Source organism: Mytilus edulis, chromosome 6 (genome assembly GCF_963676685.1).
Source record: "Mytilus edulis chromosome 6, xbMytEdul2.2, whole genome shotgun sequence".
NCBI lineage: Eukaryota > Metazoa > Mollusca > Bivalvia > Mytilida > Mytilidae > Mytilus > Mytilus edulis.
The window spans coordinates 81,720,482-81,736,254 of record NC_092349.1 but is presented as its reverse complement, the minus strand read 5'-3'; the positions used below and the strand labels follow the sequence as shown (position 1 = coordinate 81,736,254).

At 30.8% G+C, this 15,773-nt stretch overlaps 1 protein-coding gene across 10 annotated transcripts in view; it reads right to left on the bottom strand.

The window, feature by feature from the left end:
• The window catches only part of LOC139528643 (phosphatidylinositol 4-kinase alpha-like), a 78,359-nt gene that overhangs the window by 15,859 nt on the left and 46,727 nt on the right, over positions 1-15,773 (bottom strand). For 4 of the 10 annotated variants that reach the window (XM_071324719.1, XM_071324725.1, XM_071324722.1 and 1 more), the window contains 8 exons: positions 14,861-14,920; positions 14,227-14,354; positions 13,463-13,621; positions 12,683-12,834; positions 12,117-12,224; positions 11,131-11,258; positions 10,530-10,664; positions 6,065-6,130 (listed from right to left, as the gene is read on the bottom strand). In XM_071324719.1, the coding sequence (XP_071180820.1) occupies positions 6,065-6,130; positions 10,530-10,664; positions 11,131-11,258; positions 12,117-12,224; positions 12,683-12,834; positions 13,463-13,621; positions 14,227-14,354; positions 14,861-14,920 (936 nt within the window). Of the gene's footprint in view, positions 1-3,157; positions 3,197-6,064; positions 6,131-6,377; positions 6,420-10,529; positions 10,665-11,130; positions 11,259-12,116; positions 12,225-12,682; positions 12,835-13,462; positions 13,622-14,226; positions 14,355-14,860; positions 14,921-15,773 lie in introns of all 10 variants that reach the window. The other 6 variants (XM_071324727.1, XM_071324721.1, XM_071324723.1 and 3 more) reach the window with 4 other exon arrangements.

Below are 15,773 nucleotides of genomic sequence, written 5' to 3'. Positions count from 1 at the left end.
TTAGTGTATTGCTATAACTTGTTTCATTGACTTGTTTCAAAATGAAGTGAGATTCTGACTATGTTTGTTTCTGCGTGTTGAATAAATTTTATCATGTTTTGGTTATATTAGTGGATTGCTATATTTTGGTTTCTATGTTTTATTGTTTCGTTGTTTCAGATCAATGGGACCAAGCTGTTAAAAACAATTATCTTTTGTGTTTTTTCCTTTGAAATCTTCAATGTTTTACTCATACCAAGCTATAAATACATTCAGTATTTACACCAAAGCAATTTAAAACAACAACCATGATTTTCCAATTATTCAACTTGAATTTGAATTAAAATTGGGCGCGAATGAGTGGAGTGTGAATGTGCGAACGTGTAGGGTGCGAAAATGTATTGGGCACAAACAGACCTGATACCACACAGTCTGAACCCCCTTCTCCCACAAAATATTAAGTAAATAATCTTTTTGTTACTGCTATCAAAGGTCTAATGAAACTCAGATAGTTTCAAACATTTGTCAAAGAATTCTAGTCAAACTGGCACCTAGTTAAATTGGCACCTGGACAAATCAGCACCTGGTTAAAATCGACACCTGATATAGTCAATTCGTCACCCATGTTAAATATATATTTTTAACAGTATTTTAAGCAATAGGGTAAAAATAAGAAAGGGGTTGCCAGAATTTTTTTCAGTATTTAAGCAAAAAGAGTTAAATACTAACTTTCACATTTTTGGGTGTTCATGTACATTTTGTATATATTTATTTTTCTCAACTAATGACTTTTTTGGTGTATTTTTAATGATATATATGAGTAGTCCAAATAATTATTACGTCTGGCAAGGCTTTTTAAATTTTATTCTGGAACACCTTCCTATGACCGCAAGGCTATGTTAAAAAAAAATCTGGGACGCCTTCCTACGAACGTCGTAGGAAGGCGTCCCAGAAAAATAATAAAATAGCCTTGCCAGACGTCATAATTATTTGGACTAATACATGAGATATTATGTATTTTTCTGCATTATTTTAACCAGTTGAGCATTTTACAGGATTGTTGGTTTAATGCTGTTTAAACTTTACTGAAAAACAAACACCTTAAATTTGCTAATTATTTGGCATGAAAGTTTGATTTATTGAAAGGGACTCATAGTTTTCCATTTTATTTTAATAATTGACTTGTTTTTACAATTACACAAATTGTCTAATTGTTAAAACAACAGCTTTGGTAAGGGCTTCGTTGTTTACCTTTATACACTACATATTCACTTTCGTTTCGTGGTTTACCAAAATACACAACATATTCACTATGTACTTGGTAACAGTAATTAATTAATTGATTAAAAAATATTATAACAAATATTATTGGATGCCGAATTGACGTCGAATAGGTGCCGATTTGACTAGATGCCAATTTAACCAGGTGCCGACTTGACTTGTACGTTTCAATTCCTCTGCGATCGTTTGCGGTATTTTCTTGAGAAAACCTATTTTCCATCATCAAAGAGAAGAAGAAACTGCTTTAAAATGATTCTGGAACGATTCATGATTGTTAAAATAAGTTTAATTCACTCAAAAACAATTTTAAAACTTGCGATTAAACAGGAAGTTTCCAAAGCACGTGTAAAAGAAGAAATTAACCGGTGAGAGTGGAAATCCGTATATGACAGATATCCCTATAGTACGACTTTGAAAGTAAAACAGTTCAATCCTTTTGTAAAACAACCTTTAATATACCTATCACATTAATGTTTGAAGGGTCTTAAGCTTATTCAAACCATATAAGTCGGTATGAAACACCAAAACGGAATGAACAATAACCGATTACGTTTTGTAGTTTACAAATTCTAAAACTGGTTCCCGTCAAACTACAACACTTTGTTCGAGTGTAGTGGAATACAAGCAAAAACCAGTGTAAACTGGGTCCTGGCTGATTTAATACTACACAATGATGCATAATGATAACACAAGCAGATTCCAGTTTGTATGGAAAATAGGAAATACGAAACCAAGCGCGGTAGGCAGAGAAATGTAATGAAGTTCAGGTCGGCAGTTATGGAACAATGACTGCGTCATTTTCCAAAAACTAAGTACTGTAAATTCAGAAATTATTGCGTGCATTTATTATTGCGATTTTGTCATTTTACACTTGAATGCGATTGTAATTTTTACGATTTTAAGAAAAGTCATGCTTAATTTAGTTATAATATTACAAAATGCGAGTTTTAATTATTGCGTTTACAACTCAGTCGCATTATTCGCAATAATAAAAACCTCGCAATAATTTCTGAATTTACAGTAATTGTTTTTGAAAGAACCAAGTTTAGAAAAAAGAAATATACAAAAATGAAATTGAATATATTTTATCTTTTCCAGATAAAAGGACAATAACTATATATAAAAATGACTTTTTTTTTTGTTCTTTAAACCTTTTTATTAATTTCTTAGAGAAATGAAGGCTTCAGAGCAAATGCAATGTGATTTCCATTAAAACTAAAACTGCCAAGTGGCATAACTCTTGAATGATTTTCATAAAAATCTGGTATGAATTGTTCAAATTAGAGCGCTAAAGATGCCATATAATTAATGTTTCCAAGGAAGGTAACTCTATAAAAAATAAGCAAGAGTTAAGTTTGAAAAATAACACACACCAGTAAAACGACATGCAATATTTCACTCTCTACCTACAGAATTGCTAGGTCATCCATCATACTTATTATAAATATACTATTCACAACCTGATATTTTTTTATGTACCAAAACTGAAAGTGATAAGCAAAATTCCAGGCCAAATAACTTGACAAAGATTTATCTGACTTCCTAAATTTGCAATATTCCTGTCTATATTTGTGAATGGGAAAGTTCTAATGATAGAAAAATGTACCTTTAACAAGTTTGCTACCACATTCTGTTTGTGTCTGTCAGGAGCATTACGGTATTTGTAGTAATAAAAACATTGCTATAATTTCTGAATTTAAAGTAATTTGCACAAAAAAAACATCACCAAAAAGCACCCATTTTTCATGTTTATCAATAGATTAATAATAATAATATGAATCAAATAACATTAAACGATAAGTTTTCAATGTCAAATCATTTGGCCTGGAATTTTTTAAACAATATAACAGAGTAAATTCAATTCTGGTGCCTATATACTTATGCAGCAGTTACTCACTAAAATCTGACCTCGTGTCAGGCACATGTAATAAGTTAGCTGTAATCATAAGTATACTAATGTACATGTAATGGGTTAGTCATATACTAATGTACATGTAATAGGTTAGTCATATACTAATGTATATTGTAAGCATATAAGATATACTTTTGTACTATAGGTATATGTAAAAGATTCTGTGTAAACAAAAATATACTGATGAACTTGTAATAGGATAGTTGTACCTGCTTGCCTCTCACAAAAAAAATTACGATTTAATTTAATTGTAAGTATACTGAATTGTTTATGACTTACAATCAATTTTAGTCGTAAGTGTTTTTGTGAAATGCAGGCCTGATATACATTGTAAGCATATATAAGTTATACTCATTTTCTATAGCTATGTATGATGAATTGCCAGTATATAAACTGTATATAAACAGTATAATAACTGAAAAAATATATTTAATACTCCTTAATAAATCCCCCTCTGTTATAAAAATACCTTTAAGTCATTCTGAAATTGAGGGTTCATGAAAAGTTTCTGACATTGCACATGCTAGTACAATAATCTTTAATGAACTGAATCTTGTCTCAAAAATTATTTTAGTTTCTTATACACATTTTGATGAATATGAACAAAGCATTACAAATGATACAAACATAGAGACTTCTAACCATCTTTCTTAAGCTGAATTCCTTAATGCACCCATGCAATGACAGACAATGAATTCAAATTGAACTTCAACAGGCAACTTATGAACTACCCATTTCACTTCAGATGCAATTGGAAAAATACCATACCATGCAAAGCAGTCAGAAAATATTGTCACATGCTATATGATTTCATAAAAACGGAGGAAGATCAAAACGGTAACATTCATTGCTGTTGTCTCATTTTAAGTGTATGTAAAATTTAATGTTCTCTTTGTTTTGGGCCATTTTAAAATATTTATTGATTTTCACCGGATTCTGCCATTCCCACTTTTTTTAGTTAAGCAAAATACTCTATGATAACTTACTCTCATAAGTTCCTTACAAGAATATCTTGACCATTCAAGTCATCTCTCATAATGGAAGTTGATCTCAACTCATAAAAATTTGATTAACAGTAATTCTTTAAGTTTATTGCGAATCCTATCATAGTTTTCCATAGATTCACCTGCAAGTTACCTGTCCATTTAAACTTTTGTAAGTCCTATTGTCCCATCTAACAAATACAACAGCTATTGTTCTCTGTTTAGTTTATTCAATGGGACCTTTAAATTTCTTGCAAGAGAAATCTATCACTCACTGATTAATTTACCTGAACAAAAAATTGAACTGTCAATGATGGGAATACATGTACAAATAAGTAATTATGAAATTGCATGTGATGTTGTATTTATTCCATCAATAACACATTTTCAATTTGTTTGATATAAACACTGATTTAAAAATTAAAAGTTGATTTCTGATCAAATTTCAACATTTTACCTATAAAAATTTGCTTTTTTTTAGTCGGTTCTTAAGTAAAAACTTGAAATGTTTAAATAAAGGTCTTCATAAATGTATTCTTTATAACTGAACAACCACAAAAAACATGCAAATTCTTTAAAACATAAATGCATGCAGTAGTAAAAAAAAATCAGAAATAAACTTTTTATAATTAAATCAGTGCTTATATTGAACAGATTGAAAATATATTATTGATATTGAATAAATACTGTATCACATGCAGTTTATGTGATTTTATACATGTATTTCAGTGAACAAAGAAGATATGTTTTTGGTCAGGCAAATTAATCAATGAGTGATAGATTTCTCCTGGAAGAAATTTAAAGGTCACATCAAATAAACTATACAGAGAACAATACCTGTTGTATTTGTTCAATGGGACAATAGAACTTACAAAAGTTTAAATGGACAGGTAACTTGCAGATGAATCTATGGAAAACTATCATAGGGTTCGCAATAAATGTTTATGGGAGGTCTGGCATTTTATAATTTTTTAAGTACCCTAATTTTGACATGTTTTAATGAATTTTATTAACTTATGAACCAAGCATAATATATCAATTTTGATGGAAAGCTGTGACAAAATAATCAGTTGTCATCACAACCTTTGGGTTTATTTCAAAATTCATCAGTAGAATCAAAATTGAAATGACCAGTTATAAAATAGACACCTCATTGATATGTTTTTAAGATGATGCATTAAAATATTCAAGTACAAATATAGCGATTACATGCGTTTTAGTAGTAAATAGCAGATGTACTCTGGATTTATAGTAATTCACCAAATTTAGAGGAAATAGGTGAAGAAAATCAGTTCAAATACTAGGATTTTATAAAATGAAGTAAAAATTCAATACAAAAGGTACAGATGACTTCAAACCCCGAGATTTCAGGCAATGGTAATTGAAATTTTCCAAATAGTGTGGATTTATTATTATTTGTGTATATATGTTTTCATAGATTTCAAGGACCATGGTGAACCAGAAATTTAATATTCAACATATCAATTGTTGCTTAGAAGAATGTTTGCAGGATTTACCAAAACAATGAAAAAATAACTCCCTTTCAATACAAATTTTCTGCAAAAATAAAAGAATGCACAAAGAAGCCAAATTCATACCTAGTGACTAAAAAATGTTTTGACTTTTCCCTCTAACTTCAGTGATATACTATAAAACGTGCAAAAAAATGAAAGTGAGTATGAGTAAACCATTGTTGTTTTACATACAATGAGCTGTGTAATGAATATGTATGAAATATTTGCCACTAGATGTAAAGCAACCAACAGATATTTTGAAATGAATTAAAAATTTAAGATTTAATAAATTGAGACAAAGATTTCAAAATATGGAAATGCATTCAAAAAAACTTTATTGGACCTATTCTATTGTTAGAAGGGTACACATTCCCAAATAATTTGAATTAACATACGATTATACGGTTTGTTTACTGAACAATCAGCGATCCTATTTAACGTATGGTAAAGATCAGGTCGACCTACAAGTGAAACATTTATACATGATTTATACAAAGAAAAAAATATGTATTTAAATGATGAGTTCAATTGTTCAATATTAAAATATTTAAAGAAGATTATTGCCACAATTTTTTTTTTAATTGAGACAAAACACAAAATACTTTGTGAACAAAATCATGCATACAAGCCAATTTTTATGAAGTAACAAAAAATAACACAATGTAAACTATAATTAAAATAATAGAACCCACATATCTCAACATATACCTGCTAATCTTTGATGATATTTGTGATCATACGACATATACACTGTAGTACAAAAAGAAACCCATTCTAACAAATTTCCTTAATGATTGACCTACCTATACATTAACTGCATAAATTTAAAAAAAAATAGCTTTTCATGCATTCTAACAAAAAGCCACATGCAGAACATCTCATCTTTCTGTTACCCCTAATCTCCATTTAATTTTTTAAGTGAATTTTCATTGATTTTATTAAAAATCTTTTAAAAGTGGAAACTCATAAGATCATATCCTATAATAGTTTAAGATATTGTTCTATTATATGTCATTATGATATATTTCTATTATGAATTACAACATACGTTGAACCACAAACGTCAAAATCATTCAATCGCGTAGTGGAATTAACTATTTTTGGATTCTTATAAATTCTATATATAACTTTTGGACTAGTTTAAATCTCGGTCTATTTCTTAAATTTATTCTTACATACTTTTGATTTTTTAACCCTGTATGCTAACATTCCCATGAAAATTTTAAAATTGTTTGTACGCACATTGAACGACAAATTTATGTGACGTATAAAGTATTCTGACGTCAAACACTCAATAAATGTGTTCGTAGATAGTAGATATTTTTGTGTTCTGTTAAATTGTTCCTTTTAAAATTGTTAAACGATGATGACTGATGTACCCATATTTTGACTATTATATTTTGTGTGTCCGTTTATTTAACGCATCAATGTAAATATATCGGAAATTTATGAGACTGTCATTAAAGTGAGAGGGTTAGCGCTATAGAACCAGGTTTAATCCACCATTTTCTACATTTGAAAATGCCTGTACCAAGTCAGGAATATGACAGTTTTTGTCCATTCGTTTTTGATGCGTTTTGTTATTTGATTTTGCCATGTGATTATGGACTTTCCCAATTGATCTTCCTCTAAGTTCAGTAATTTTGTGATTTTACTTTTAACTAAGAACTTTGAAATTTGTTATAATGTTAGTTTTGATCATCATTGTGGCATTGTATAATGATTCATTCTATAGACAATTACTTGGTCATGGGGGTCTTGAAGAGCTGTGTTATATAATGTATTATGACCACTGACCTAGTAATTATTGATACTGTATATTATAAGCTTGTTGCATTGATTATTAGCACTTGTTTTACCGTGGTAAGTTATAAGATACACCAATGAGGGCATTAGCTTGATTGGGTTTATCTAATGTTTATGTAACGCGTCCTCTGATTGGCTGACGTTATTTTGTTATCAGCCCATAGACATAATTTAGTCATGTGACCCTGACGTCATCAACATTTTTTCATGGTTTTCTACGGTTTAAAATGGAATTTAGAATTAAATTATAAGAAATGACTAATATTTTTTCTGTCTATTCGAAATAACATAAAACATGTGCGTTATTCAGTGTGCACCAAATTTTTTATGTTATTTATTCATAGATAGAAAAAATATTACATTCATTCCTTAAACACCCTAAGTTATAAAAGGATAATGCAAAAGTGTGTATATCAAAAATTTAGAAGGAGCGTTTTTCAGAAATATAATCTTTCTTTTTGGTAGAGCATGATTATTACAAGTCATCTAATAACATTTTATGACATCTTGGAGTAAATATCTATAAGGGCGACCTACGTTTGCGCTATTTGAAATTGACAAGCATTTTATTTAAAAGTTTGCACAAAGTAATGGCAGTACATTTTGGCAAATCTACCTACTTCATGTTCATAATGAATATATATGATGCATACACACATACACTGCCAAATCATTCAAACTATCTTAACAACATGTAAAGAAAATCGCAGCCATTATATACAGTACACAACTAATCCAAATCAGGTACACTGATATTAGTTACAAACAAATAAAATACTCTGGTTTATAAATATCTAATTTGACAACAAGAGTGCACACGCTGAAATGTCTCGCCTTCTATACTAATCATTGATATTATGTTGATAGTCCTAAGTATAAAGCTAAGCTTTATTACAACTGTCACATAAACTTAACATTAACCAAGATAACTAAACAAAGACCAATGAACCTTGAAAAAGAGGTCCAGGTCAGATGAACCATGCCAGGCAGACAGGTACAGCTAACAATGCTTCTATACAACATATATAGTTGACACATTACTTATAGTTTAAGAAAAATAGACCAAAACACAAAAACTTAACACTGTGCAATGAACCGTGAAAATGAGGTCACGGTTAAATAAAACCTGCTCGACTGACATAAAGATCATAAAATATTTCCATACACCAAATATAGTTGACCTATGGCATATAGCATTAGATAAAAAGACCAAAACTCAAAAACTTAACTTTGACCACTGAACCATGAAAATGAGGTCAAGGTCACATGACATCTGCCAGTTGGACATGTACACCTTACAGTCCTTCCATACACCGAATATACTAGCCCTATTGCTTATAGTATCTGAGATATGGACTTGACCACCAAAACTTAACCTTGTTCACTGATCCATGAAATGAGGTCGAGGTCAAGTGAAAACTGTCTGACAGACACCAGGACCTTGCAAGGTACGCACATATCAAATATAGTTATCCTATTACTTATAATAAGAGAGAATTCAACATTACAAAAAATTTGAACTTTTTTTTCAAGTGGTCACTGAACCATGAAAATGAGGTCAAGGACATTGGACAGGTGACTGACGGAAACTTCGTAACATGAAGCATCTATATACAAAGTATGAAGCATCCAGGTCTTCCACCTTCTAAAATATAAAGCTTTTAAGAAGTGAGCTAACGCCGCCGCCGTAGCCGCCGCCGTAGCCGCCGCCGCCGCCGCCGCCGGATCACTATCCCTATGTCGAGCTTTCTGCAACAAAAGTTGCAGGCTCGACAAAAACTAGGAAAAAAAAGATATTTCAACAAGAAAAATTAAAAAATGAACACAGGGTTCAAAATGAATTGCCAAAAATTTAATATTTTATGAGAAACAGTAAGACACAAGACTCTCAAAGAAGCCAAAATATTTCTGGAGATGCACTTTGTCAATATGAACAAAGTATTGCCAAAGGAGGATTTATAAATTCTATAAGTAATTTTTATGAGTATTTTTACATAATATTTCTTTAAGTAGCATTAAGCCCACTGGAAAACTTTTATGTTAACTTTTGGTCTATGTTTAAGTAATGACTAAAATTGAGAATGGAAATGGGGAAATGTGTCAACTGCATGGTTAAATAGTCTCTAGAAGTGTCAGACATTATTTTAAAAGAATCTGGATATTATTAATTTTAATAATGTCAAATTTGGTTTTAATAAGCTGAATGGCTTCAGAATAATGTTAATGTGCCAGTTGAGCTAAAAATCAAAATAAGCAAACATTAAAAACATACAAAACCAGAGTTTTTACTTGTTTTCTATTTTATGAAGATTTTCATTAAAATTGTTACATATTTAAATACAAGAAGTCAAAATGAACATTTAGGGATGCATCCTATACTTGCCATGATACACATCTGATGGGGCCAGCCCAAAACTATGACGGGGACTGCTACCAAAGCTTAGCCGCGGACCACTGCCTATGCTTTGACGATGAAGGCTATTTATGCCTGAGAAAATCACACGAATATAATGTTCACAAAATCTTATATGGTCTTTTATCATTTACAAAGCATGCACAGTTTGCAGAATTTTTTAGACCTATCAAAAGGTTAAACTTACTGGGTTAGGTCTTGTTGATTTAGACAGATAAATACATGTATTTTTTTCATTTGGATTTTTATGTGCTTTTTTTCATAAAGTATAAACACTAGTTAATAAAGAAAATAATGTACCTTATGGCTACCATGAAACAACAAAAGTGGTGTTGTGTACTAACACTGGGAAATCTGTGAATCAAACAAAATTGCTGAATTCTTAACAACACTGGATTAGAAAGGTTACAACCAATCAAAACTTTTTCATGACTAATTTCAGCTTTCAAATACTCAAAGATTTTACAATTATACTTTTCTTAAACTTAAAAAAACATAAATATCTTCAGAACATGGTTGCAGAATTCAACAACTTGTCAAGTTTTGAAGTGCAAAACACATTGAAGCAGGGACATGAAACATTGTGTTCTATTTAAGTGAGACAAGTCACTACAATAAATGTTTGTAAGAAATATACATACTTGCTGACCGCTTTGAATATCCACTGATACTTGCATTCAGTGGAACCATCCATTTAGACTTAGCTATGTTCTCTGGAGTTATCCCTGCAGACCATGATAAACCTAGAGAATGCTGGGCATCAGTTTCTGTTGTAGCTGTTAATCAGAATATAGTAATGCATTAAAATTAGGGTAAAAATAATGACAAAAACTTTAAATTATGAAAATTTACCATGTAATGGTAAGTCATTGTAAAAGATTTCTGTGATATAATGGACATATCTAATCACCTTAAAATTAAATGGATAATTAGATTTCTTATTAATATTAAAGGTATCCTAAAAAAACATTAACTTTGTTTTCTTATATGGACATTTCCTGTTCTTTTCCAAATAAAATAGGATAAATTTCGCTGTTTTGTTGTCTTTATATTTTTTAGCCAAGGGGTTCTATATACAGCCCCCTCTTTGTAATCCATGGCAGATAAAAAAAAAAATTGTGTATACAGCAGTGTGCGATATTAGGACAAATAGATGTCATGCCCACTTTGAGTTAGGTATTTCTGTAACAATAACCATATTAAAGTACAACACTATGAATATGTTATTTCTGTAACATTTACCTGAGAAAGGTACTACGCTGTGAGAAAGGTACTTCTTGTCCTGATGCATCAAGTTGAAGAATTTAATTAATGTGTTGATGTCTTCTCTCAAATCTGATCCTTTATGAGTGGGAAATAATGGTCTTCTTCTGTAAATCAATAAATAATATTCAGCATTATTACAAAATGTTATAGATCAACTTCTATTTCGTGATATGTTACATTTCTAGTTAAAATAAAATTTGCTTTAGTTTTCTGTCACCTTCATTTGACAGTCATTTGGAAACCTGTCCAAATATTTCCATGTATGCTTTAATACAGGAATGGTCACCTTTTTTCCAGTAAAATCGCTATTCCTACCACACTTATAACAAAACTTTTGAACAATCAAGTCTTAGTTGGGTAAAAAGAGTTAATGTTAAGATTGCTAAGTGTGTCAGACTAGTATAACACCACAACTGGGTATATGTTCCATGGGCGGATCCAGCCATTTTAAAAGGGGGGGGGGTCCAACTACATGTCCCCATTCAAATGCATTGATCGTCAAAAAAATCCCCTGGAACCCTCCCCCTGGATCCGCCACTGAGTTCTCATCCTGAATACTGAATATACATGTAATATTTGTAAACATTACACAGCAAATGGAAGTTTTTAATGACCTTGACTGGCTATTATAAACATTATACTGTATGTTAAACAATCAACAAATCAATTAAGTCTTACAGTTATCAATAAAGCTTTCAAGTTTTTGTTGTTATATAGAACACTTCTGTTATGTTTGCATTTATTTGGATATAGATATCATATGATGAAAATTTTAAAACTAACATATTGTTTTCTCCAAGAACATGGAAGTTTTTATACACAAATCATATTGGCAGTGATTTTAAGAGTCAAGCTGTGGTTTTATTCTACTAGTTTGGAATTTTAATGTTCACAGAATTCATTTTTCTTCTCAAGTATCACCATTTTATTTCACTGATGAGTAAAACAATTGTACAACTTACGCAAAGTAGTCCAGTGCTGAGGCATAAACCCTTTCTCTAAGAACAGTTTTACTGGTGGTGTTTGGTAGTGTATCTCCTTGTAGAATAGATAGACCCATACATAACATCCTGTAAATATATCCACAAATTATTAAGTGTTAACATTGTGCACTTGATTTAAAAGTTGCAACTTCATTATTTTTACAATGTATCTATAATAAGGAATTTCGAGAAACAAATTATAACAATTCTGAGGGTAACCAATCCCTTTCTGATTGCTTGAGATCATCCCAACATTTTTTTGGTGGAGCCTATTCTACTCAGTTTTCAGTTTTTTGTGTAATGTTTGTACATTCTTGATAAATTGTTTTGTTCTCCTTTTTTAATATGAAACTACAAGAAACAAAGTATTTGTGGGAAAAGCCATTCATACCAATAAATAATCAATTTTAAACTAGTTTGTTTAAAGTCTGCCGTTGTAAAATGCTTATTTTATTAACATTTTTTATTTCAAGCTTTCAACAAAGATTTTAGTTCTACTCCAATTTTGAATTCTGTCTTAATTTAAAAGGTCTGTATATACTAACCTTATCCTAGGACCAACAGCTGACAGATGTCTTGAGATCATTGGTGGATTTCTGCCAACAGTTATAGACAATGATTTATTGAGAAGACCTGTCAAGATGCTAACTTGGTCATTACTACAATACTTTGCTATTTCTATCCTCTCAAATAGAAACTGAAATATCAATAATAACAATATACAAATTTTGCCAGTATAATAGGTCAATTACTCTAATAACTGGACATCCAAAAAGAAATTTTCTTCAAACGGCTTAATTATACATCTACCATAATGCATTGTTTTAAAAAAATCCTTTATTTGTAAAGATATTCAAATTATCAACAAATTACCTATTTTTTTACTGCTGATGCTAATTGATGACAATAAAGCTAACAAAGGATAACATGGGGCATGGTAGGTGGGCTAGTGATGATGGCTTGGTGGATATGTTATCACACGAAAGTTGGCTATCACTTGCAAAATTTATGATTTTCTCTCCTAATCTTTTGTCCTTTCAATCTCCCCTAGTTTTGGTGGGGTTTGTGTTGCTAAGTCTTTAGTTTTCTATGTTGTATTTTGTATACAGTTAGGTATGTGTGTTCTGGAGTTTTTTCTTTCATTGCCATGGAGTTTTCAGTTTGTTTATGACCTGTGTGTTTGAATGTCCCTTTGGTATATTTTGCCTTCATTTTATTTTTTGCTCCCACATATATATGATTCCAACCCATTCTCTTGAATTTTTTCTTTTTCTGGTCTGACGTTTTTATCAAAATATGTTCTACATTGTTCAATTTTAACAAACCTGGGTCCATAACTGATGAGGTCCAACAATAGGAGGATGAGGCCCAATGGTATCATTCTCTGTCTTAGCTAGAGGGTCCACCTCTGGTCTGTCTTCTCTGAATATACCCAACTTCTTATCAATGGTCACCTGCCAGGCAGCTGCCATCTCACAGAAAAACTACATAAACATAAAAAGTAAAATTCCAAAATACAAAGAATCTTACATATTCAAGAGTTTATTTAGTATATTATTTCTCAGTGTGTCTCTTACATATTCAATTTATATCCTTATTCCCACTTGTAACAGGCATATAATGTGATGGGATAAAACCAGTTTTACATGTGTGCAAATATCTTAAATGATGAGTTCTCATTGGTAATTTTACTACATCTTCTTATATCTAAATATCCCCCATATTTTGTTTCTTTATCAAAAATATTTTATTTAAAAATCCAACTCACAATAAAAACCTGCACAGTGCAGGTAAAAATAAAAGTAGCATGTGTCAAAAATGCCCAAGCTCAAGCTGAACAATTTTCCAAGTTAAAAAAGGGACATTACTCTACTCACAACCCAAACTTGAACTCTGACCGTCAAAAGTGGGCGGGAATGAAGGATGGACAGAAAGACGAACAGAAGGACAGTCAACGGTAATACTGTATGTCCTTGTTGACTACAGCTTGGGCACAAAATAATTTCGGCAATTGTTGGCGTGTTCATGGATTTCCAGTATTGATCTTAGTATTTTTAAAGTTCTCTATCAGGTGTTAAATTATGTATACCTCAATATTAAGGTCTCTCCTAGCGGCTAATAACCACTCCCAGCATGAGACTGCAGCTTCCATGGCCTTAGTTGTAAACTGTCTTACTGGGGTCCAACAAAGGGAATGAAGTAAATGTCTGTGACAATCTGTACAAATACATTCAAATATCTAAAGTGTTATCAAAACATGATAAAATTATAGGAAATTTTTTTGTTTGTTTGCTTAAAAAAACATTTTTGAAGGAAGACTTGCTCAGAAATGATAGATTTTAAACTTTTAGACTGGTCTCAGAAATTGTATCTTACCATCTCAAAACACTGAAAATCTTTTCTCCAAAATTGTCTGTCACAAGGCTAAGTTTGCAATTATTTTTGTTATATATGCTGTGTGTTAGTCAAACTGTTTCGTAATAATTAAAAAAAAATATGGATTTTCAGTGAACTAGATTACTTCTTTCATTGATTTTGGCAATGTTTAAAAATCAGAAATTCTGTCTTAATATTTACTTTTCCTTTCAACAATTGATACAAGGACATGACATAGGGTGAATTCTGATTATTATAAAACAATCTTGTTTTACTTGGTCAAACCTTAATTAGTTGTCAGATGTAGAACGGTCATGTATGAAAAATATTGGTTAAATCTGAAATACCTTTACTGTTGACTAAGAAAGCACAGATCCTAAACAGTCCTTGTATAATTGCTTCATCCTCTGAAATTAGAAAAATACTCAGTAAAAAGATGTGACAATTAAATCTATTTAATGATCATTTAATGATATAAAAGCACTGGTATCTTGTAATACATTGCTTACTTTAATCATTGTCATTCATCTCATAAATTCTTCCTCGAACTATCAAGATGTAGAACAGTAATAAAGTACTTCTTTGTGATATGTATTATAATAGCCTAGTTCAACATTGCAATTTTGTCTCACCCATATCTACTGAATTATTACTGACTAAAAGTTAAAATCTTTCATTTAAATCAATTCCTAGATACATCAATAATCAAACATATTTCAAAATGAGTACATATTATGTATTTTAAATATTATTGCCAATGGGTTGGTCATCTTGATGTATAACCCATATCTCCTCTTATTCCTATCACTTAACCATTCAAATTAAATATTTTACTAATTTTACAGATTTGTCAGACAATTACGATCTATTTACCTTGTTTCTTTATAGCCTTCTCTAACTCTCCATACAATAACTGTACGATCTATTTACCTTGTTTCTTTATAGCCTTCTCTAACTCTCAATACAATAACTGTACGATCTATTTACCTTGTTTCTTTATAGCCTTCTCTAACTCTCCATACAATAACTGATCTATTTACCTTGTTTCTTTATAGCCTTCTCTAACTCTCCATACAATAACTGTACGATCTATTTACCTTGTTTCTTTATAGCCTTCTCTAACTCTCCATACAATAACTGTATGATCTATTTACCTTGTTTCTTTATAGCCTTCTCTAACTCTCCATACAATAACTGTACGATCTATTTACCTTGTTTCTTTATAGCCTTCTCTAACTCTCCATACAATAACTGTACGAT